Source organism: Bombus vancouverensis, chromosome 8 (genome assembly GCF_051014615.1).
Source record: "Bombus vancouverensis nearcticus chromosome 8, iyBomVanc1_principal, whole genome shotgun sequence".
Taxonomy (NCBI): domain Eukaryota; kingdom Metazoa; phylum Arthropoda; class Insecta; order Hymenoptera; family Apidae; genus Bombus; species Bombus vancouverensis.
The window spans coordinates 16644015-16669233 of record NC_134918.1 but is presented as its reverse complement, the minus strand read 5'-3'; the positions used below and the strand labels follow the sequence as shown (position 1 = coordinate 16669233).

Below are 25219 nucleotides of genomic sequence, written 5' to 3'. Positions count from 1 at the left end.
TATTCTTATAATACATATTAATACTGCATGCCTTTCTACATTTCTATCTAAATTTCAGTTTGCATCTCGATTTTTATACATATATACGTATTCATTACAGTTACACGCTTATCACCGATTGTTGTTCAGAATATATAATTAAAATAAAAGATAGAACAAGCACGATCAATATGGTTTTATACGATATGGGTTTATACGAATCATATGCTTGAATCGGAATCGTAACCCTGACCTGGTAATGTATAGATTCATAGATGACCACGATAATTTAAATTAGATTCGAATTAGGTTACTTAATTTTTATTTCTATCCTATATCTTAGATCATAAAGACTACCGGTGTTCTTTGTCGCGTAAAATATAGAATATATACAAAGTAGTATAAAATTAAATAAAATCGAATAGCTTAAATCCAAGATCTCATAGATCGTTCATAGAACAGGAACGATATCAATTGAAAATCGACTCATCGTTTCTACAAACTATCGTCTTAACGAACTTCTGCTATCCACAGTCCATAAAAACGCTTCGTCATTCAACTCCTAAAATCTACCTTCGTCCTTTGATCCAGCAATCCTAAGAAAAACATCTCACATCCACATCGCTATATACACGAATCAACCCTAGCCGAATTCCATCTAACAGACCACGATCATTTCAGGTGTCGCTGGCCCTCGGTTTGGATGCAGGAGGTTGGGGTGCCCTGGTGGAACGCACGAGTGGCGGCGGCGGAAGCGGTTCCCTGCTAGGTCACGGCGGTTTCGCCGGTCTGGCGGGGTTGGCGCGTCGCTGCGGCGTCTGTCTGGCTACGTTTCCTTCCGCCTGGTTGCTGGAACGGCACGCGTTGCTTCAGCACGCCGGCCAGGCTAGCGACGACAAACCATTCACCTGCGAGCAATGCGGCCAACGCTACCGTTACCGATCCGCTTACGTGAAACACCGGGAGCAAAACCATCGGGCCCGCCTACCGGCCGATAAGCTTTTCACCTGCGACGTCTGCGGCATGCAGTTTAGGTACCTAAAGTCCTTCAAGAAGCACCGACTGAACCACGCGTTGGAACGATTGCAACGAGCTCCGGAGCCTCAGAGCAGCGCGATGACGGTGTCCGCGGCTGCAGAGAGAAGCGACCAGGTGTCCAGCACCGGGGAACCATCGCAGGTGGAGACAGGGAGCGACACCACTACCAATCCAGGTGAGGAAGAGACGCGGGGAACCTTCAATGAAAATGCTCGCGAAGAGAGCATCTCTGAGACAGCCAGCGTGCAGGAGAATCCCGGCGAGGCTGTCGAGGTTCAAATGACCGAGGCTCCTACAGGAAACAGCAGATCAGCCGGTGGTACCAGCGAGGTTGGCGACACGGATGACAACGCTGTGGACGACGATCGTTCCGAACACACGGATCCTGTGATCAGCCTGGCTCGCAGCAGTCACGAGGTTGACAGGCGCGAACGTCGCTTCGCCTGCCCCTTTTGCGGTAAGTGCGTCCGTTCGAAGGAGAACCTGAAACTCCACGTACGTAAGCACACCGGCGAACGACCGTTCGTCTGTCTCTTCTGCGGACGCGCGTTCGGCGGAAAAAGCGACCTTACTAGGCATCTTCGTATCCATACCGGAGAGAGGCCGTATCACTGCGAAATGTGCGGCAAATGTTTCGCCAGGGCGGATTATTTGTCCAAGCATCTCACCACCCATATACACCAACGCTAAACTGCGTGGATTGTACGGACGTTCTTGTCACTCGCTGCGGCGTCTTCTAGCTCGGGTGTTTAGGGATTCTGCGATAGCGAGAAGGGTTGTTCTAAGTGGATGAATTTCGATTGTGAGCGAATCGACTCCTCGAAGTACGCAATCGCCACAAAGATATTTCGATGTTGCAAGTTTTTCTTTAGGTAGTAGCTAATCGTGGCGATTCTTGCTTTACGCGCACCGCTTCAGGGACCGACAGCGAATCACTTGTATACAACGATCGTAGAAAAACGAATTATTTTAACCGCGATGCTTGCGTATTGTGTATCGTTGAACGCGTTTGTTACATCCCGCGGAACACCCTTTCCGTGTCAGAGATACTCGAAGAAACGAGACAACGACGTAAGAAAAATAACGAAGCTTCATTCATGTAGAATTCGCCCGATCATCGAGTAAAAGATCGTAACAAGGGGCGAGCAGACAGGTGAGAGAACGTCAACGTACGCAAAGGTAGTTTTCGAAGGTTCGTCCACGCGAGATGTCCGCTCTTCTCAGAGTCGAACGAGAGAAATTCTGGCGTGAAACTTCGGAGGATGCGGGAGATCGGCATATTTTTAAGATAACGTTAAACTACGCTTCGCAAACTTCGCGTCTTCGGATCCATTTTTCGAGGCTCGTTCAACTTGCGATTTTTTTTCACGAGTTCTTTCCTCTCTCTGGTGCGTAATCGAAGAAAAGGAAGATTCGAGAAACGTCTAGAGCGCGATAAGAAGAGGAGAACCACGTATCCATCCAGCCATTTTTGCCCATCGAGACGAGTCAATTACAGAAGAAGAGTGGAAATGAAGAAATCGTCGACGACGATGGCTGTACACGCGTGATTGTAATCTTATCACGAACGTGTAAGAGAATAGAAGAACGAAGTGAACGAAGAAAAACGAAAGTGGAAGAAGGTCGAAGATTTCTACTTAACGTTAGTGAGACTAATTTGTGATAAAGGATTCGAAACCAAAGAACGCGACGGACGTCGACGACGACGGCTCGTTTTTGTTGTCTTCTTCGTCTTCGTGCACCACCGACGAGCGATCTACTCGTTTACGTAATAGCTGTCAGCGTAATCGATGCGATTTTTATACAGTGCACGCGATAACGATCATTCTTCCGTATGCCACGCAGTCGAGGACACGTCGCGACTCCTGGTTGGACGGGAAGTATCTCCTGAATGGAAATCTAGTGGAAAAATATGTAACGTCTAGTATAACGTTTATGATTGATATATTGGCCCCGATTCCGTGACAATTTAATATGAAAAATGCGACCCTTTTGATCAAATTTTTTTTATGGAACTTTATCGTAGAATAGTTAAAAAAAAAACGAATACGATGCAAGATTTTCCTTATATTTACGAGTTAACGTTTGAATCATTAGGTGCAATTGGATTTTTTAAGTCGATTTAACCCTTAACTAGTACTGTCAGATCCTAATAATACTTTGTATGTTATAAATATTGTCATGATTTCACTCTCAAGTAATATGTGACTTAAATATGTTGAAAATTGTTGATCAGTTCGAATTTTATAGTTGCGTATCCCGGAAGACGGATGCTCTTTTTCTAAATTTCTCAATCGTATTACCCGAATGTACGATAAATATCCAATTTCTTAAAGAAACAAGACACGCGTCTGTAAGTATTATCTATCAAGAGAGTAAAACAAACATAAATTTGAAGAAATAATATTTGTAACATCATCGTATTTCTCACCTTCTAATTTATGAGGTTGATCGTTGTGGCTTCCGAGCGACTCAATTATAACTTACAAGCGAAGGTTTACATTTTTTATCCAGCCTAGAACTTCGGTAAAGAGTTAACATGCTTCTATTTCACTGTAACTAGTTAAGGGTAACTTGCTTTACTCGCATCCTTACAGTTTCGTTCTTTTTATTCCATTAATCTAAAGAAACAGCGGAATTGCTGGTATAATGATGCAGAAGAGTGGTATCTTTGGACCGGATTGATATTTATCTTCATCCAAGCAACATTTTAGCTAGTCTTCGATCGATCTTACCGTGTCTTTTGCATTATTTCCGACTCGATCGTGTTTCTCTATTGTTCGAAAATTCCCTGAATTCCAAGAAAACCTGTGAAGGAACATATACGAGGATTAATTGAACTCCTCTCGATTTGATCCTTTTGTTTCGATCTGAGATTCTATTATTTGAATAAAAAATGATCAATCGTGGCGAGAAAATAATCAGATAAATGAAACAAACGTAAATTTCTTATTTAGAAATATGCAATGATGGATACAAAAGACACGGTTTATAGAATTTTAGGTGGTAGTTTAATAGGGATTAGACAAACTACTTAATTGTTTGACTGCAAGTATCGCGAAATATTGAATTTCAAGAATTAATTAACAAAAGCTGCGCTAGAAACATAATCCGTGTTATACGTGTAGCTCGAGATTATTCGTTACAAGTGGAGGATTCTCGCAGCAGCATCTCACGAGAAACAATCATGTTTGCTATTCTTCCTCTGAAATTAATTAGCCACTCTGGTCTACAGCCTAGACTGCGAATATCACGAGTAGTTTCCTCCTTCACAATTTCACCTGAAATAGCGTCTGCTTGCGTCTTTATGTTTTCTATCCTTAAAACAAATAATAAAGACGCGTCACACGTGGAAGGAGTAACGAGAGTGGTTAAACAAATACCGTGATATTTGGCAGTCGATTAATTACGAGAAAAATAATTCAATTTACGCTATAATTATTTTCTTAATTTGTCCTCGAACTTGTTTCATTAACCAAACGACGTATTCTATTGCGCGAGATTAGCTTAACTTAAGTATCATTACGAGATACCAAATTAAAAAAGTAATCGTTTAAAAAGTAATCGCATAAGAACTTTCGCTCCTCAACCTGACAGTCAGACATTTCAAAGAATATAATCAATGAGTCCAACTCAACGAAATACTAAATTTAACAAATGACCATGTAAAAAGTAATTACATTGAAACTGCCACCTTTCGATCTAACAACATCGAACGTTCGATGCTCAAAGATTTAAAACATTTTACAGAATACGAAGAGGAACGACATAAATTAAAACGACAATTGTTTAAACGATAAATTACGTTGAAACGATCAACGCGATGATTCGAAATATTCCAAAGAATACCATTCTCTATAATCAATCGATCTATTGAACTATTGCATGTACCTATAATACAGAGATGAAAAGATAGCAAAAAGAATAGGGATGTGATGGACCGAACGTGTCACATATGCAAATAAGACAGCGTAAGAACGCGTAACGATGAGCGACAGAGAGCAATACTTGCTTCCTTTGCACCAGTGCTATCCCGCTAGTCATTTTTCTAGCTCTGCGCTACGGTATCTATGTAACTTCTACGATCAATCGATCGTAACTCTTGTCGCCGGTGGTCAAAAGACGTTGCATACAATTGAAAGAAACGATAGACTTCAGGTCCAAAGGACGCAGCGACGCGTTCAACGTTAGCATGGATGCGAAGGATAGGCGCGAATCATGCCAGGCCCTTCTCGGAAGCGTTGCCGGTGCCTTGGAAAGCCAGCCGTGTATCCTTTTTAAACCTAGCGATCTAGCAATAAAGCGTGTGTTTTCCGTTCTAGCCGTCACGCAAGTAGAAAAAGAAAACCGACCAGGACACCGTGTATTATCACACGGTCTCCACGGTTCTTTCAAAAACCTCTTCTTAGCCAATTGTGTCCATTTTGCTGTTTACGTGTATATATATATGTATGTCCCTGATACGTGTACGCATATATATACATACACATGCATATACATACAAATACACATCGATGAAACGATAGATCGTCCAGAATGCACATATGCGCGAGCGCAGAAACGAGAGTGCCGGCTCATTCTCTTGGGACCTGGTCTCGCAAGCGAGTTCACATCGTCGTTCCACTCGTTTCCGTAATTCCGAGGATTCCGAGCATACAACGTATGTATATATATGTATGTGCGTGTTTACATATATGCATATATATATATGTATTTACATACATACATATACAAACAACGTTACTCGAATCCTCGAGGTTCGCCGAAAATACATTTACACTTGTTAGTCGTTCGTATAGCGTTCGCTCATCTCCCATCGGACGCTGGATCGCTGTCGATCGCGAGATCGACCAACAACTTCCGTCCGGTTCCCTGACCGGGATTTTGCGATCGAATTTGAACCTCTCGTCGCGTCTTAACTATTCACAAGGCTACGATAACTACTCGCCTGGTGAACAGGCTGCAGAGAGAGAGAGAGAGTGAGATGGAGAGGGATTGAGACAACGAGAGAGGGAGAGAAAGAGAGAGAGAGAGAGAGATGGATCCGTGGATAGAAACGTCGACGATGGACGCGTCCACCGGTGGGAACGAAGATCGATCACTTGGACGGATGGTAAATTATTCGGCGCGTTATTCCGTCTTCTAAAATAGACATTAAATTAAGGATAAGTAATGAGATCTACAGCGATCGTTGTTGCAAACGTGCCGTCCCAGTGCCAATGTCTCGTTTACTTTTCGTGAAAGTTATCGCATAGCTTGCGTCGATCTTTCGCCGTCCTGGTGATCGAGATCTGCTTTGAAGTAGCTGCGTGATATAGGAACGACGAGAGAAATTCTTGGTTCGGTCGTGGGCGATTTGAGCTGTTTTTAACGACACGGGATACTGCGACTGTTACTTGTCCCCGGGAGAACGTGGGATATGATATAGCTGTGAAAGATGCGTAAACAGAAGGTTCTTCTATATTTTATTCTTGTACACAACTTGCCTCGTTTTAGCGAACGCTGTGATTTCGTGATCGTTGCTCAAACCTGAAACCGAGAGCGGAAATGCTGGGAGACCGATAGCTCTTTGCGTTCCATCCTAGCGAATTTAATAGAGTTTTTACTTTGTAATTTTTCGTTAGTCGCAGGTATTACATATTGATGCAACAATTATTTCTGACTTACAACGTACGTATAGTTTACACCGCGTATTTTCGAATATTTACCAACTCTTAACGCTTAGACGCTTTTTTCTCTGTAAATAATTAAGAAAATATTAATATCCTTGACTCTTTACAAAGATCATCTTACGAAAATGCTTCTGACTTTACAGCATATAAAAATGTAATTCTACACGCAGATAGATAAAGAAAGTATAACGTCGTAAAGAATAACTTTGTAATTCAGAAGTAATGAAATCGTAGTAGTATGAATATTCATTTTCGATATCGAATTTCTTCATCGCTACGTGTTACCCGAATTAACGAATTATTTGAACGAAGAAACCAAGAAACTTTAACCGATAGTTTCTCTGTCGATTATTCGAATTTCGCCAAGTCGAACGCAAAGAGCAAAATCCCCAGATCGACCGCGGTTTCGTACCAAGTTCAAGTCGATCTTTCACCCGTATGGATCCCACGTCGCGGCGCACTTCGCTTCTGTAATTTCCGGGGACACGCGATTACGTCGCTCGTCTTTGCACCCGCGAAAATGGGAAAAGAATGCGGCATCGGTTAACCGAAGAAAGTCTCGCGAGTCCGACCACGATGTACGAAGAACGACATTAAGAAAGAGAAATGGAGGAGAAGTAAACCAGGCTCGATTCTTGCGAGGTCAGTTTGCCCAAATTCCGTCAGAATTAACGTTTAGTCATTTAGCTAGTAATTTACGACGTACTTGCTGCTGTGTGTATCGCGCATTCGTGAAACGAAGTCGAATAACGAAGGTGCTATCTAAGAGAATAGAATGATCGTGGCCCGGCAGCCAGGAACGACGAAGACAAAATGACCGCTCGCGGGAAGAAGGTGCCAAAGAAAAAGACTATAATAACGAATACTTACCTATTACACGAAAGAGGCTCGTGTGTTAGACGAGGAACAGAGTCGATCTATAATAGAAATAATGGAGAAAAAAAGAAAGAAATTTCGAGCCTCGCATTTCCCTGCGAGCGGACTGGTCCGGCGCCGCGATGACTCGGTTTAGTCGATAAATTACGTATATTATGTTATATATATATATAGTCGAGTCGATTAAAGGTGTAAGTTTTACAACGCGAAGCGAATAATCATCGTCCCACGATGGACGAATGAACGAAGGAAGGCGAACATATTAGGTTGACTTGAAAAAGTGAACCGAAAGGGAGAAACTATCAAGGAAGAGAAACTAAACGAAAGAAGCGGATATAAGCGAATAGAGAACATGTCCAACGAATGTCAACGAGTTTCAAACAAGCAAACAAATAAACAGAATTAAAGGAAACGAAGAAAAATAAGAACATTTGCGCGCGTAGGGAGGAAAGGGAAAAATAGAGGAAATTAAAATGAAGCTAAAAGAAAAAATAGCGGAGGAAAATGATAAACTAAGAAAAAAAGAAAAATAAAACGAACGAAGAAGAAGGAGAATGAAGAGGCGCGAATATGGAAGATACAAACACGGCGAGACTTTTAATTTACGCTGGTTTGTCCATCTCGTGCGGTCTCTCGAAAAGAACAAAAAAGAAAAAAAAAACGCGACGGTCGACAGGACCGCGTATCGTGTCCGTCTCTCGCGCGTGATTAACGATCCAAGGATTAAGGAAAATAGTTCCATGACGCCTGATGCCTCTGTTAGCTTTTATACAGGCAGCCACGTCCGCCCGCTGCCGCTCCATTTCCACTGCACGCCAGATTTACTGCGTTATGGACGGCCGAGGGAAGCTGCAAATCGTTCTGTCACTGAAAGACCGACTGTGCTTGACGTTTCCTGCTCCGCCGTGGTACGACCGACCGTGCTTCGAGGATCGTTCTCTGTACGGGAGAAACTACCCCTTGCAATTCGCGATCGCGATCCTTACGTCATCCGATTACCTTCCTTTTTTTAACATATTTTTAATAGATTCGAAGGGTTTATGAATTTGCGAGTTTGCAGAATATTTGATAGATTAGGTGATCGTGTAATAGAGTTCACGGTGAACTATTTAACTCTGGTCTGATCTTAAGTCAAATCATTGGTCGTAGGTTATTACCGTAACAGAGTTTGAGGATAATTTTAGGATATTTAATTTGAACACTGTGTCGGCTATCAGTGTGTATCGATAAGATTTCACTGAGATCGAAGTTCGTGTATTCTTCAAATATTTCGAGAATTCGTGATCATTTTAACGCCAGTTCCTTCGTTTACTTCTTAAGCTACACCGTTTGTGATGAAAACGATATTGTTTAATCTGTGATACCGGTATCTTGAATAAGAAAGTATTTTCTTGAATTTCGATAGATTCCGTAGATCTTCGATTCGAATATCGAACGATGATTGTAACGATATTAGGAAGAGAAACGAGTGATTTTTAAAAATTACTTGTGCAACGAAAGCTATCTATAGGTATATTCTTTAAACTGTGATATCGATACCTTTAAATGATAAAAGAAATATTTATTTAGCGTACTAGTGTCGTTCAGTCTGGAATGACTAACGAATATTTAGATCAGTTTAGTCTGTATAGCTTGAAAAATGAGTTTCATATCTGGTAGCATTATTTTATCTTCGTCACCTCCTTTATTTCCATCCGTCCGTTTAAACGGTGTGGGAATGAATGTGTTAGAGTTATGATTACAAAAATCGAAACACAAAACGGTGTTATATTAGCAAATATTTTCAACAGATACTCGTGCAAATATTTAGACAGCTAGAATTTGGTATGGAAATATATATAGTAATATTAACGGAGAATAAATGAAACGTGCTAAGGAAACAGCTCGAAAATTGTCCGATAAAACGAACACCCTGATCGCGTGTTTCATCTTTGTCGAGATGCAACATTATGAAACGAATAGGAGCATTTTTATTGGATAATTATTATCGGATTTATTGTTAAATTTACAATGTGCGGATTGTTATGCATTTATGGGGAGATTTAAAGACGAAAGTGTGAAGATGCACGGAATGCAAATAATATAAAAAAATTGTCAAAATATGACGCTCCAAGTTCTATTCGATTTAAGTTAAGCGTATTTATAAAAATACGAACTTGCATAAAAATCCGCAGTCTTCTGATTTATATTCAAAATTGCTCGATACGAATTTCTGACAAACTTGGTATTACAACGGTGCCAAATATTGCAATGAAATGGAACGTTAGATATTAAACGAATAGCGATTATGCTATTCGATCATGCATACGTAAAATGATAAGAAATTGCATTTATCATCTTAGTTAAAAGCTTAACATGAACACCATTATGCATTAGATAGCGTGTTCAGAAAACTTATCAACGAATGCAGAAGAGATCTATGTCTTTATCTTTACATTAGTCATGTTCATTTTCTCTTATTAATTTCGCTAACTGAATTGCTCTATCTATTCTAGCATACGGATTGGTCTTAGAGTAACAAATACTTTACATTATTAATTTCGAGAAAATTTTTTTCACGAATATATTTTAACAATCAACGTGTGATAATCGGACCTATTTTAAATATCGACTGTTTAAATATATTACAATTCCGAAATACATTTCACGTGATCAATTCGACTAATTTGATAGTTGCGTAACTATTATAATTTGATATTGATTGACAACGAACGATATATATATTTTATACAAGCACGATCTGTAATAACGACATATGCAACAGTGATAATATTTTATAACGATTACTATTACATATGTGATATCGAAATATCGACTCGAATTTTAGCTAGCTTTTATTATCAAGGTACTAAGTAAACGTTTGATTTACTGTGATAACATGATAGATGATATGAAATAGTACAAGAACAAAGGGGTCGTACGAGAATTTTTACAAGAATTTAATTCACCAATTGTGAAAGCAATTTTTCGTTTAAAAACACGCGTGTCATTTTTGTATCCTTGCACGATAGATGCAAGATCGCATGTTATATAACAAATAACACATTGTGTATCGGAGTTATATATTTTTCGAATAATGCGTATTTCCAGGAATTTTTAATACAAATTCTACGCACTTATTTATTTAAAAACTAACTTCTTTACTTTACTTTTCATATATTTTAATGGGATTTATGTAAATATAAATATCATGTGTGATTATTTAATGCTTCTTTCAAATATGGTCAAATATATGAAGTAAAGTAAATGCTTTGATGAGACAGGACATCGCATGCTTTGTAGATATACAATTGATGGAAGCGATATAGTGAGGTTATCAAACAGGTCAGATGTTAAAGTTTACACGTTTCAGAAGCAAGAGCAGCAGAATATATGAGAAGATATGCCACAGCTCGTAATTACTTCTCTCTTTGCAAAACATATTTTAAAGTATACTGTATGTCATATAATTTAGAAGGGAAATTATAATTGGCTAAAAAGATAAATCATTTGTTACCTTGCAGAAATTTCGAATTGATAATTCTCCAGTAAGTTTACGAATTTTACAAAAAGATAACACGAAACGTATTTTAACGTTGAAACGAACATAGCTGTCAATAGTCTACAAAATTTGATTATACAATTCGTCTCTCATTTACACAATGTGTTGATTTATAACCAGAAGCCGCGTGAAGTCAAACTACTTACTATCTTTTCAACCTCGGTTAATAAAATTTAATTATACTCATTCGAGTCTATTCGTAATATTTAAGTGGAATGGAGAAGGAAAGATACAGCTCACGAAAGCGTTTGACCATTTATCATAGGAAACTTCTATATCCTATTGTATGTATTATGTAAAACTTTTTGAAATTTCATTAGCTCTGCAGCGAGACACAACAGTCACGTTTATATTGATAAAATTTGAAACCAACTTGAAAAATGTAGGTATTACGAAACATTTACGTCAAACATATATTTGGTAAAATAATTAGCATGCAGCATAGATAAATATCTTAAGCGTATAATAAAAATTAAAAAGAATTCCACCGAATATCGAGGCTTATTTAATATAACGAATAATTGACCATTCAAATATTTTTATCATCTCTGTACATACTTGTATCAAATGTGTATCTTGTAACTTTTATTTACATTTCCAGATTTGTTTCTAAATTAACCGATATAATCGCAATGCTGGAATCTCTTTATAGCGCCAATATAATTTCAATGTATTACGTACAACACACACAATATATTTCTAACAGGTTTCTATAAATGTTGGCATACTTTCACGAGCCACTGTGGATGAAACTCGATCACAGTTGTGTTCCTATCGAGTGAATCGATAGCGAAAACTAGTCCTTTGACCGGGAGAAAATCAAAGGGCGAAAGTCGCCTCGCACTCTTCCAATTTGCCAAATCACAAAGTTAAAATCGTCAATGGTGCTCTAGTCGAGGTTTCGCAGCCCGTCCAAATTACGAGAGCGATTTTTTCGCCGGTCTCTCTACCCGACCTAGAAAACAAAAACCCACAAAGATTCTTCCGATAACTCTTCTGTGACGGCGCGGTAAAATCTTCATATCCCGCGGAAAAAAACATTCCCGCGGGACCGTGTGTCCGGCAAAAGAGGAACGAGAAAAACAGATGTCACGGAGAAGAGGATGAGCCATGCGTTGTCACGTTTTTCACAGACGTGAGAACTTCCGGTTTTACACCGTTACACTTGAAATTTCGTGTATTCTTTCTGTGCAGTGTAATAATTCTACGGGAATCGTCGATTTACACTTTCGAAAGTCTACTTTTTCTGTTTTCCATGGCCTTATAGGGAAAATATTGGTAATAATTGAACCGAGGATATGTTTCTGCATTTATGGGAAATTTAACGCTACTATATAAAACTATCGACGACTAGAGCATAAATCTTGTAACTAGTGAAATTTTAAGGAAAGAAATACGAAGGAATAATATAGTGTAAGAAGAAAATCGCTAAAAATGTCGTTGTCTTAAATCCAACAGATTTTCTATTTTTAATTCGAGATTATATGGGAAGAATATGATAAGTCAAGTTTCGTTAATCTTCTGACTTTTATGTCATTTGATGGTTAATAAAAAGAATGTTAATACGAGACAGATAAAAAGGGGAGAAAGGGGAGTTTAGAGAAAATACAAGACATTTCTCTCTAAAATAGGAAGCTTTCAATTTTCGTAAGTTTACAGCATTCTTGCTTCTGTTCTACGGAAATGAAACGCCCACGCGTTTTTAATCTCAAAATACGATTGTTCGAAAAATAGAACAGTAACTGTTCAGCCAATATCTTAAGCGATTATTCGGAACTTGAATTGAGATTGGTATCGTAAAATCACTATTTGGTAGAACCATCAGATTTAGGAAAAACGTATAGTTGAAATAAATTTCATTTTTATAGTCTTTACGAACAAAATGTAATGTTGAAATGATTTATTTACTTTAACAATATCGGCGATTTTGATGTAATAATTATTTCTGATCTTGAAATTTTAACTTTTAAATTGATACAGTTTGTTTCTGGATATTTTCATAGTAATAATATCATTTTGCGATATTCATACCTATCGACGATGCCTCTGATTCGGAACAATCCGATTCGATCGAATACGTGCGATGCACCGATTTGTAACAAAGAAAATAAAGGCAGCTGCATTCTGTTCTTGAAAAAATGATCACGAAGTATTGACACCGCGTCGAGCCAAAAATTTCCACGAATAGAAGCAAAAACAGACACTCGACACGCCCCGTTGTGAAATGCCATCAATCTTTCCATTGACAGTGTTACATCCAACCGAATGTCTCGTAGTTCGAGTTTCCCATGCCAAAAGAGGCTCATGAATATCCATCGTCTAGGTGAAATTTAGGTTACCTAATTCCATTTGATCTCATTTTTCCTTCGATCAAACGTTACATAATATCGTTAGAATTATTTTAAAATAGACGCGTATGGATAAAGTTTTCTCAAGGGAATCTTCAGACTTCTCACAATTCTCTTCAACGAATCGTCATTATCCTTGTATCCTTCGTACAAAAGGGGATCCTTTTTCTTGGTCTTTCAGTTATTACCGTCCTCTACCGTAACGAAATAGGGATTCCAACGTTTACGATTTACTCTGCCGCTGTTCTCGAATTTTTATATTTTAATCTTCGTCTTATTATAAACAATTTTAATGTTTCAATTGTAATATAGTAAATAACAATTGGTTGGTATTTTGTTGAAGCTTGAGATGCTACTTAACGTTAGAAAAACACGATTAAGCCGAGCTTTTCCTTTCACTACGACGAACTAAAACTCGAAAGTTAGCGCGTAACACCCACCATTCTAAATAATTTAAACTTCCTTCGTTTAAACTTTCTGTCGCTCCACCTCTAGCGTCGAATTCTATTCGTCGTCGCGAGTAAGCCGGTCTTTCTTCCTATTTACCTCACGATCCTCAGCGGCCTCTGCCGAACTGCAATCACAGAAAGAAAACCATAGACCACCTATCTTTATTCTCTGTTAACTTCCCATCAAACTACCAATACACGTTGTTAGCACGACAAATACCGCAAATACTCGCGATCCTTTACCATCTGCCTTCTGCTAAGGCAGAAGTTGCTTCGATACGAAGAAATAGTCGCAGTAGTGCGACTTCTACCAAACTTCGGTTGCAACAAGAAGACGAAAAACCACCTATTTCTATTTTGCAACTACAACTTCCAAGTTTACTTTTTAACATTCTCCAACGCCTTCGCTTTCCACCAAAGCACGACCATCGACGATTACCACGAGAAACACGAAAAGTCCACGATCCTCGCGACCTTCCTTTCGCCGAACGACCTTGACGTTAAAAAATAACAATGCGATAATGCGACTGCTACCAAACTTCGATTCCAAAAGTAAGACGAAAAGCCAGCTATCTTTACTCTTCGCCAATTTCCAAATTTACTCTATACTCCACTCTTTATCGAGCCACCGCCACGAGAAACCTTAAAAGTCCACGAACCTCGCGATCTTCCTTTCGCCGAAGCAGGGTTGGTCGAGCGAGGTCGCATCGATATCGCGAAATAATGCATCGGATCCTCGTTTTAAGTTCGCCCCGAACTTACGACTGGGATTCCAGGAATCAATTAATCGTGACGCGGTGCGCGTTCATGTGCAACTCTGCGTCAGTGTGCATAAAGAGAGAACGAGGAGGAAGAGAGACAGAGACAGAGAGAATAAGGTAATAGAGAACAAAGAGGGGAAGAGGAGGGCAGACCAAGCGGAGTACGAAACGCAGGCCAAGTGGAAAGAGGGAAAGAGCGCGATAGACCGAGCGTGTGACTCCGCATCACGTTAGTTCGCGTGATAGCCAACCGTCTTTCAATCGAAGTCGGTAAAACGTACCTCCGAAATGTGCACGGCATAATATATTCAACGCGATTGTGTGTCCCGGCACAAAGGGATCGCGAGCAAAACGGAATGGAGCAAACCTGGGTTTTCCAGGGGCGCGCGAGCGCGCGTATGGCCTCGGCACGGTTCCCGAGCCCAATGGGGTGGGGCGAAGCTGGTTTTTCCGTCATACGTCCACTAACGAATATATCCGCGTGATATTTTTTTATAGTTTACCTACGAGTGATATTTATATTTACGGATATATTTACGCCAAGCGATCCGTCTATTTCATGGCCTATACGAGAACAATGCGCGAGGGAGGAAATCGGTGTTGGTGAAGGAACACGGGAACCGCGAGTCGAAAGCCTTCGCGCGATTCTTAGATATCTTGTCTAAGTACGTTGTTACGAGGTCGAAATTTCGAATATCTCGAGTATTTGATTTCGTTTCGTGTTGGTATTTCTGTATAGAAATACTGTTTGTAGATATTTGGATACGGTAACAATATTTGAGTACGGTCAGGGTATACAGAGTGAATCGACGATTAAAAGTTACTCATTTTCGTTTTTGGAACAAGCTCTATTGATTTAATTTTTTATTCAAATACACAAATATTTGCACTCCCCTCGCTGTATTTACAACTCTATTTGTTTCATTATTGATATTTAACACGAGGCTGAGGTAATATTGATACACACATTCGACTTTGACCGAAGTATGCAAGGTAGCGTTGAATTAATGACGAAAATCTATATATTTATAGGTTTTATACAATTAATTGTACTAATCGAATTTTTTATGTCATTCGATGGCGCAAGAGACTGTATTTATATAGAAACTCATTTCGCTATATTTATGTTTGTACTTGTTTCATCATTGAAATTTAGCAGGAGGTTCAAATAATATTGACGCACCTATTCGAATTTGAGCTAAATGTTCTCTCTGTTTTAGGGGAACCTTTGCCGCGTATAAAATTGTTTTCGCGGTTGAATTTTTCGATGACTTTGATGATATTACGAATTTAAGTGTTTGTTTATTCAGGAAGGCTTAATACCGTTCACTGTCGTACATTACCGTATTCTGGCGAGCTGCAAAGCGAGCGAACACGTTAATGTTTGTTTCGCATTAAGTAGCGGTGTCGATAATTAACATGTTCGCTGCGATGCACACCATTGATGATGCATTATTGGCTTTTCGTGTACACACAGCCTGCTGTCAGTACACCGTACTATGCGACGTTGCATGCGCACATAGTTCTTACTTCTTACGATCGTGATTCTCTTCCAATAAATTACTATTTATTATTAAAAACTTTTAGAGCATAACTTTAGAGAAACTCGAAACTGAATAGATATGTATATAACTGTACGTTTGATTTCGATCTTTAACACGACATCGTTACTGTACAGTAAATTTACGATACGATTAGAATATAGAAATACACATTAAAGAATCGTGTAAGTAGATAAATCCTCGAACTTATAGAAGAAAATTTTTATTCCTCGTTCTAAACAACTCGTCGAACTTTAAATGTCATGGATAAACCTTCGGACTTGTAAGAAAGAATTTTTACTTCTTGTTAAACGACTTATGGTACAGTTTATAATAAGCGGCTATCTTTGTTATTTTCAATCGTGGAAATACACATGTTACCGAAGCGTATAAAGTCGGCCACCTCGTCTGGACCTCGAAACAACGTTAACAGAATGCAAGCTTCGATCACGCGTATTAATTCGGATGCGGAAGAATTCGAAATTCCAGGCAATTCGCGGCGGACCGATGGATGATCACGTTCGAACTTAATCGCATTCGAACTGAAACAACCCGATTTACCCGAACGAAGAGTAACGTTAATTCCGTACATTATCCCAGAACAAAGCAGCACCCATGGCCAGGCGTTATGGAATGGATTGGGCATTTTAAACCACGTTTAAAAATTATAGCTACCTATACAACACCAAGTAATATATATATATATAAATATATATATATACAAATTCTAATATATATATAAATATATATATGACGATGATAATATTATATATATATATGAAAATATATTTAATGAATGTTCCTATATTTATACTATAAGTACATACTAAGTGTATTATATTGATATTCGATGGCGATTTCAGGTTTTTACCAAGCAACAACAAAATAAAAAAATTAAATGTCTGTTTAGATAGTAGCCGTACTATCGGGTTAATTTAAACGAATCGGAAGAGAGTGAGAAAAATAACGAAAAAAAAAAAAAGGGAGATAGGTAGAGAGAAAGGGAAAGGCTAAAGAAGCGAACGTGAAGCGAAGAATGATATCGATGCAAACGATAGAGAAGGGTTAGACGAAGAAACGATATAAAATACGCGACGAGCCTCGATGATTCGAGATTTCGAATCGATCGTCGTGTAATTTTGAGATTAGACGAAGGTTAGAGGAAGAATGCTTGAAAGCGGGTTTGTGTGTGTTGGTGACGAGGCGAGGGTCTTCCTATACTGACTGAACGATCAGATGTGATATACGCATAAGGATTAATTAATAATTATTTACTCCAATCGTATATATATATATGTAATTAATATTATTAATATGGTTATGATATACAAACATTATATCTATATATTGTGTATAGGTAGATAGGAACATATACAATGTTTTTAACTGGTTTATCTATGTTCCGAGGATATATGCTAAGTGTATTTAGGTAGGATGTTGTAAGAAGGTCTCTCGGCGTTAATGTTTAATCGATAGAGACCACGCAAGTGATTAAAACCGCGACGAACCGATCCTCGCGACGAAAATACCACTGTTCCTCTGAATTATTTAATTATATATCGGTTTCTTATTCGGGTCTCGCTACCAGGAAGACGACGGTTCTTTTAAACGTTGCTCGGAAATAACTCGGAAATCCATTTAATGCAAATTTAACCATTCCAGAGATTTTAGAATTCTACGAAGTAGAACGGAAAGCAAGAAAATAGTTGATTGTAAATATTAATTTCACCTGTAATTTTTAAGTAAGTTTTTCAAAGAGGCGTCACCCGTTTCACATTTCCGAATCTTCCGAAATTTATTCAATCTTTTTTTTGTATCATTTTTCTCCTTTAATAATGAATCGTGTTCCATACATAAAACGAATTCGACAAGCAGAATGCGTTTCAAGTTTGTTTGTACGAAAATAGTAAAGAAAATCGTAAGAAGGGAAACTATAAAATTCTTCGCACTACGCTCTGTTACATCGAAACGCATTGATATTTTCGTCAATTTTTCATTCAAAATTTTACGTTAAAAAATTACTCAAACTCGAGTAACGACATAAAATTACTAATATTAATTTACGAATCTATTCTCAGTTATCGATTACGTGCAAACAAAATCTGGCACGTGATTCAATTTATAAAAACGCTTTAAAATAAAATTTCAAAAGCCATCCTTCAAAGTATCATCGTCTTTCTACGAAAGTCAAAATCGTGAAAATCTTCTGACCCGAAAGCTAGCGTTTCGATCGGGTTTGCGAAAATCGGATCGTTCGTGACGAGGACCAGTTCCTCGCGGAAGCACAGCGAACCGTGCAGGTTCATAGGGAAAAGAAAGAGGCAGAAACAATTGGGGAGTGTTTCGAGTTTATGCGTTCCGTGCAATAACAGTTTGCTCAATCCTCGGTGTCCGTCGGTCCGTCCGTACGGAACGACTACTCGTAGGTTTAAAACGAAGCACACATACACGACACAGATACAACGACAGATCGCACACACGGAGTATCGCACATACGCGCGTACACACACACACACACACACAAAACGAAAACACACACGCACTCTCTCTCCCGGTACAAACATCCACACACATTCACACACACACGCGCGCGCGCGCGTGTAATTCGTGTATAGAGAACAGCAGAAGTAGTAGCTAGCTCGACTCGTTAACGTAGCCAGACAATTTTCGAACGTAATAGCCGGAAACGGAAACTTTAATCTCCTATTTCAAACCTTCCTTCGAGTCTCTCGATGTCTTTTCGGTGTCTATTCTAAAGAGATTTAAGCGAAAAAAAAAATAATTAAATAGTACATATAAAAATATATAAATATAATAGATATAAATATAAATATGACAAGGATAAAAAAAAAACCCTGCGAACGATTTCAGCGTTTAGCTTCGTCTGTGTAATAGTACGTACGATGTCTACGAGAATAAAGTGAGATTCAAGAAACGCTAAAAAAAAAGTAAAAAAAAAAAGAGAGAGAGAATGGAGTAACGTATAAAAAAGATACCTTGGAACCCGTTCGCACGGCGTGGTTGCAAAACGTAACACATCCACGTTCCGACGAGGCGTGCGCGCGCGCGCGCGCCTGCACCAAAGGCGTGATAATCCTCGACTGTTCCGCCAGAAATATATACAAAATTTGTCGAGGCCGTGGAAAAGCTTCGTAAATCGAAATATAGATGTAAAGATGTAAAGAAGATCCCGATCTTCTGACAACGACGGAAGCTGAAGCGGAAGCGGAAGCGGTGCGGCGCGCGTGCACGCCACGGTTCCCACGCTATTTCGGCAAAATTAATCGTAGTTGTATCACTAAACCTTTTTCCTAATCTTCTCTCGACTTCTCGTTACCCTAGCAATAACGAACGATTACGGCTATCGCTGTTTCGTCCTCGAAAAGCGAACGTTCTTCCCGCTGCTGGAACTGTTTGTAAATCCATGGCACGAATGTCCGCCGCTTCGTCGTGTAATTTTGCTGAAATAGAGATCGTCCCGTTACTAATCCTGCCGCCAAGTAGAAAGGAGAAAAGAGAAACAGAGGTGCGTGGAAGCGTAAAGAGTACGAGGATCCATGAGAAAACGAGAAATTGAAAAGAGATGAAACTCGACAAGGGGGACGAAAGAAGAATCGTTTCGCCGTTCTCGGTGAGATTCGTTCGAGTAGCCCCGCCGAAATTTACACTCGTCTCTGCCCCTTAAATCCGAGGCAACCCTCTACCGACCCGTCGATGAAACCCACCCCCGCCTTCACCCTTCTGTGTCGAAGCTTTAACGAAAGTCGATTTTGCAATCACACTTAGCCGGTTCGCGAGGATGTTTGAGTAATACGGCGCGATCGAGAAAGAAAAAATTAAAAATGAAAAACGAAAGAATGGAAGAAGACGAAGATGGGATGAATACACACACAACACATACACACATTTCGTGGCCGTACTGTCGTAATTGTTTGTCGTACCTACTGTTAGATATTAATGATTGTAACTTGTAATAATTAGCGTAATTTGACGAATTGAGGGGGGCGGCACGTGCGCCACGGGTGAATACCAGGAGGAATTAGAAATTGGAAACGCGCGACGTGGCGCACGTGGTCATACCGCCCCTCCACGTGGATGTTAGAGATATTTTTCAACTTGTACTAAATGTGATAAACCGATGAATTGACAATGAGCAATCTAACTGTAATATATATATAAACATTATATTATATATATATTATATATATATTATAAATACGTGTCTGTCGTACAAGCCGTGAATAGGTTTTACCGTAAATAGTTACGTGTTAGCTTAATTGATTGATTGTACACATGTCGAGCGAACGAACGACGTTTCTTTCTCTACGTAACGTACAAGCGAGAGGCTTATAAGTAAAAAAAAGAAAAAAAAAGACAAGAAGAAAACTTCGAAAAAAAGAGAAACAAAGGGGAGAAGAGAGAAACGCGTGGGAAGAAAATAAAAAGAGGCGATAAGAGAGGAAACAGTGGTGATGATATCGCAGGCCGTCTCGAAATCTGTCCACGAATTTTTCCAATGACGCTGGGCGCTGTCTTCGAGATACGTGCCACGCTCGCTTCTTGGTTAATCGATTAATTAATTAATTAGGGAACTAGCCGGAACGGGCTGAACGAACTGCAGCCATGTCCTTTCTTCTATTTTAATTTAACCGTGACTCGATTACAAGTTTTTAATGAAATTATTTCTTACTTAAATTTATATCATGCACGCGCATAGTTGGCTAAATTGCCTTTATACGCGCAAGTTACATACAGGAAAATCGATGCGCGATAAACTCGAGATTAAGTCTTGACTTAAAAATTTTTGTTGAATTTTGTAAATATTACTCGATTTTTGCCTAGATTGGATCTAATTTGATACTTTGAGACTAGTTAACTTATCAAATTGAGTTGGTTTTCTAAATTCAAGCTTGTAAAACGTACTTAAACGAGACACGTAGAAATGCCAGAGAACAATGATAATCGTAAGATCAATTCTGTTTCTAGTAACACATTTCTGATCTCTTCCAGAATAATTATTTTTCATTTATCAGTACCAAGCCAGAAATAATATTGGAAAATATTTCTGAGTAAAATAACGTTCGCTAAAAGTACATGCCTGTCGTGTTTTTTCTATCTTTTAAAAACGTTGCTTGGATTAAACAAAAATTAAAGATATACGTTTAATATTCATATTATAATTTATTATAATCCTGCCTAAAATTTTAGCGCTAATATACATATTATGTCAGCATCCCTCAAGAGTTAAAATATTTCTATAACAGCATCTACATATTCAAACTTGCTCGCAATACGCGACTCTTTATCAACGAATTTATGTTTTCTTCTTTTCCAACTTGTTAACAAAAATGTCGAGTAGCTATTAAAAACAAAATGAAAGAATATCGCGCGTGTTTTTCTTCGCGCCATTTCTTGCTAGACGTCAAAACTGGCAACAGGATGCCGTCAGCCCATTCACGGTAACCGCGTTCGATATATTACGTATGTATGTATAAATAGCCGTTGTGTGTGTGGTACAAAGCTGCGAGTCTCATCTGAATCCGATCCCATCGACCGCGAGATCGTCGATCATCACGGATCGGCGATCGATCGACCGACCAAGCTGACGGTACGACGACTACGAAGCGGCGTGTAAAATTTAATTCTAGCGTTACCATGAACCGCCAGTCACGGCGCCCCACGTCAATGGCACGCTTTAGAAGGAAGAAGAGAAAAAAAGCGGTGAAAAAAAATAACGGGGGATAAAAAATACTGTGTAAAGGGGGAGAAAAAAAAAGAACTAATAATAATACACTATTACTGGTACATTATTATATACATTGTAACCAATTGTTGTCTACGATATAATGTTATTTTTCTAATTCATATTCAATTGTTATCGTTGAGAGCGAGAGGGAGAGAGAGGGTGAGAGAAAGCGTGAGAGAGACAAACACGAGGGCACACACGAGAATTTTTAGGGAAGAAGAAACGAGAGAGAACCTAGCAGGCGGCCGCTGTATGCGTAGATCCCGCACATCTTTGCACCTTTACTCCTGATGCTACTTCCGATACGGCCGCCATTCCTTCCGATCGTTCGTTTACTGCGTGATTATAATTTCATGTCTCGTTTTTTCTCTTTCTAGATTGGTCTTCGTAATTGGCAATATCCTTCGAGTTCGTACAATTCGTTTTTCCATTATTTTTCTCGTGTGTTATTTTTGCTTTACATAATTTATTTTGCAATTACACGGCTGTAAAGTATAGGTACTTGTTACTATGGAACATTTTTTTATAGAAGAAAGATTAAAATTATTAAAATTTTTTTATATTTATATGTTTTGTGATATGAAAGCGTTTTAAAGGAAATTTGATTGGCAAATATTGGAAATTTATAAATTAATTTTATCGATATATTGTTCGTGTTTTATAGCCCGAATCTGATGCAACTCGTGTATATAAACGCACATAGTTTCCTATTATTATTATTTTAGCTTGAAAATCAATAAAAAGTACACCGCAGATCGCAACATTTATACGCTCGAGTAGAATATTGCCAGAATAGACAGACGCCATAGCATGACAGAAGTCTGACCAATCGTAGTTTCCGCTACTGGCAACCAATCTCTTAAAACAACATATAACAAGAGAAGAGTCTAATTTTCTACAAATTATATCTATTCTCTTCCCATTTATTTATTACCTTCGCCATAATTATAGTTCGATCTTTCATTCGGTAAACTACGAAAAGAAAATACAAGCGGACAAAAACATGAAAGAAAAAGGTAAAGGAGAGATTCTATGAAAAATGATTTATTTATCGGGGCAAACGTCGTGTAGCAGAAACGACGATCGACGAATCGATGGCCGCTAAAGACTAATTGATAGATCGGACCCTTCTCCCCTCCTTAGCCCCTCTCCTAGCCCTGAGCTTTCGTAGATGGATGATGCGAGGCGAAACAAAAGCGGTAGCGACGCGTAATTAGCAAACGAATGCTAATGTCGGGCGGCGCGCTGGTCTGTGATAAAACAAAAAAAAAACTAAAAAAAAAAAATAGAAAAAATGTGAAAAAAAAGAAACAAAACGTCGCGGGCGTGTATTGTATTTTTTGTAAGGCTCGTTCGTGCCAGATTTGTGATAGCCAAGTCCGCGGCATCCTCGATTAAATGGACGATGACGATGGGCCGGCGTGCCACCGGCGCGAGGGAAACAAAATGTCGATTAGACAGAGCGTCGGACGAAAGATGGACGGGGGATCGCTTGAGTTCTTTTAAATCGTGACGATTTTCTTCCGCGAAGAAAAGAAAAAAGAAAAATCCCTGTACTTTGTGATCCGACGATTTTATTTTGCTCCTTAATGAAGTTATTTTAAGTAATTTTGAATTGTCGCAGTTAAAGGATCGTATTGAAGTAACGTGTAATTAGTATCGTGAAAAGTATGGAGTTGGAGCTTTGTGTCGTTAAAAACACTAAGATGTTCTCTTCCATTCGTACAATTTTGAGATTTGTTAAGACTCGGAGTTTTGTTAGCAATCTATAAAATTAATAGTTTCGTTAGTTTAAGAAACGCAATTAAATTTCTAGTCTTTTTTTCTTTACAATATCCTACGTAAACTTACGATTTGTTATACAATAATTAATAAAATCGTACACTACTTCCCTTAACAAATTATTAATTCAATTATTATTACACAAATAGTATATAAATTTCAAGTATCTTAATTACCGAAATCCAAATCGAAATGAAAGAAACATCAAACGTCTGATTAAAATGTGTCAGACTCCATACATTTTACTACTGGAATCTATCTTTATTTCTTCGTATTCAAATGTCGAAAGAGCAATACTTTTCAACGAATTGAACATCCGAGCAAAGTAAACTCGAAGAATCGCTAATAAAGGAACGAATATCTCTTAAAAACGATAAAAGGAAACGAAATAAAAAGAAAGAAGAGAATCGTCACGAAGGAAACAAGTCGACACTATACTTATTTCCAGTCGGTGAGACTGGTATGCGAGGAAGCCTAAGTTTACTAATTGTAAGCAGCATGCCGCGTTTCGCGTTACTTTAAAAAAAAAAAAAAAAGCCGCGAGAAACGATATTGAATTTGAGATTTGGTGCGTGTACGTGTGTGTGCGTGCGTGTGTGTACGTGTGTGCGTGAACGCGTGTATTGTTGTTGAATCCTGGTATCCACGATGCCAAAGATGTAAGTCATGTAATAAAGTTGTGGCTAAGGTACTATGGTAACGTCAATGATAACGATAAACAACGGTGATAATCGTTATTGCTATCTTGTAACGTTTAATGTATATCAGTGTCGTGCAAAAAAAAAAAAAAATTGAGCGGCTGAGCTCCTCGGTGTTGTGGGTATACATACTCGTTCCTAGCAACTCGTATGACAATTACTACTCGATACACTACTCATAACATTGCATTGATCTACTTTACTCTACGTACTTCAAAGATAAATAAATACATTCTGTCCAATCTCAACAATTGCTGGTATTTGATTTTTTTCTACATATCCTTTATAGGTAAAACAAGAGTTCCTTTGGAATTCTTTTTCATCTTTTCCTGTTTTAATTGGAGAAAATAGAAAATAAAGGAATATACTATATATATATATGTAAGGTAGGTATTGGTTTCGATAAATAAATTCGTTAAAGATCTGTATAATTTTATTTTTTCAGCGTTGATGAAGCAAATAAAAAAAGAAGAAAGATCGTTAAGTATTACAAAACAGGTAGACTCTTTGTATAAATTATGTTGAATATAATGAAATTATAAATTAAATTTCAAGATCTTTCTTTAAAAATATTACAATAGATTAGGGGAAACGGAAGATAATATAAAATCTAAAAAATACATTGTATTTATAAATCCATTGAAATGAATTCATGAACGAAATACTTGAAAACCTATCCATGACCGGAGCTATATTTGAAAAAGATTCGGCGTGAAGTTTAAAAATATAAAATATATAAAAGTAAACGATTGTAAATCATTAACTTGAAATAAATAAACTCAAGTATG

At 38.4% G+C, this 25219-nt stretch overlaps 1 protein-coding gene across 2 annotated transcripts in view; it reads left to right on the top strand.

Moving 5' to 3' along the window:
* The window catches only part of mamo (zinc finger protein 628-like), a 120538-nt gene extending 95765 nt beyond the window's left edge, over positions 1-24773 (top strand). For both annotated transcript variants that reach the window (XM_033339643.2, XM_076621085.1), the window contains one exon: positions 661-24773. In XM_033339643.2, the coding sequence (XP_033195534.1) occupies positions 661-1707 (1047 nt within the window). In that variant the 3' untranslated portion in view covers positions 1708-24773. The remainder of the gene's footprint in view (positions 1-660) is intronic.
* The last annotated feature ends 446 nt before the right edge of the window (positions 24774-25219 follow it).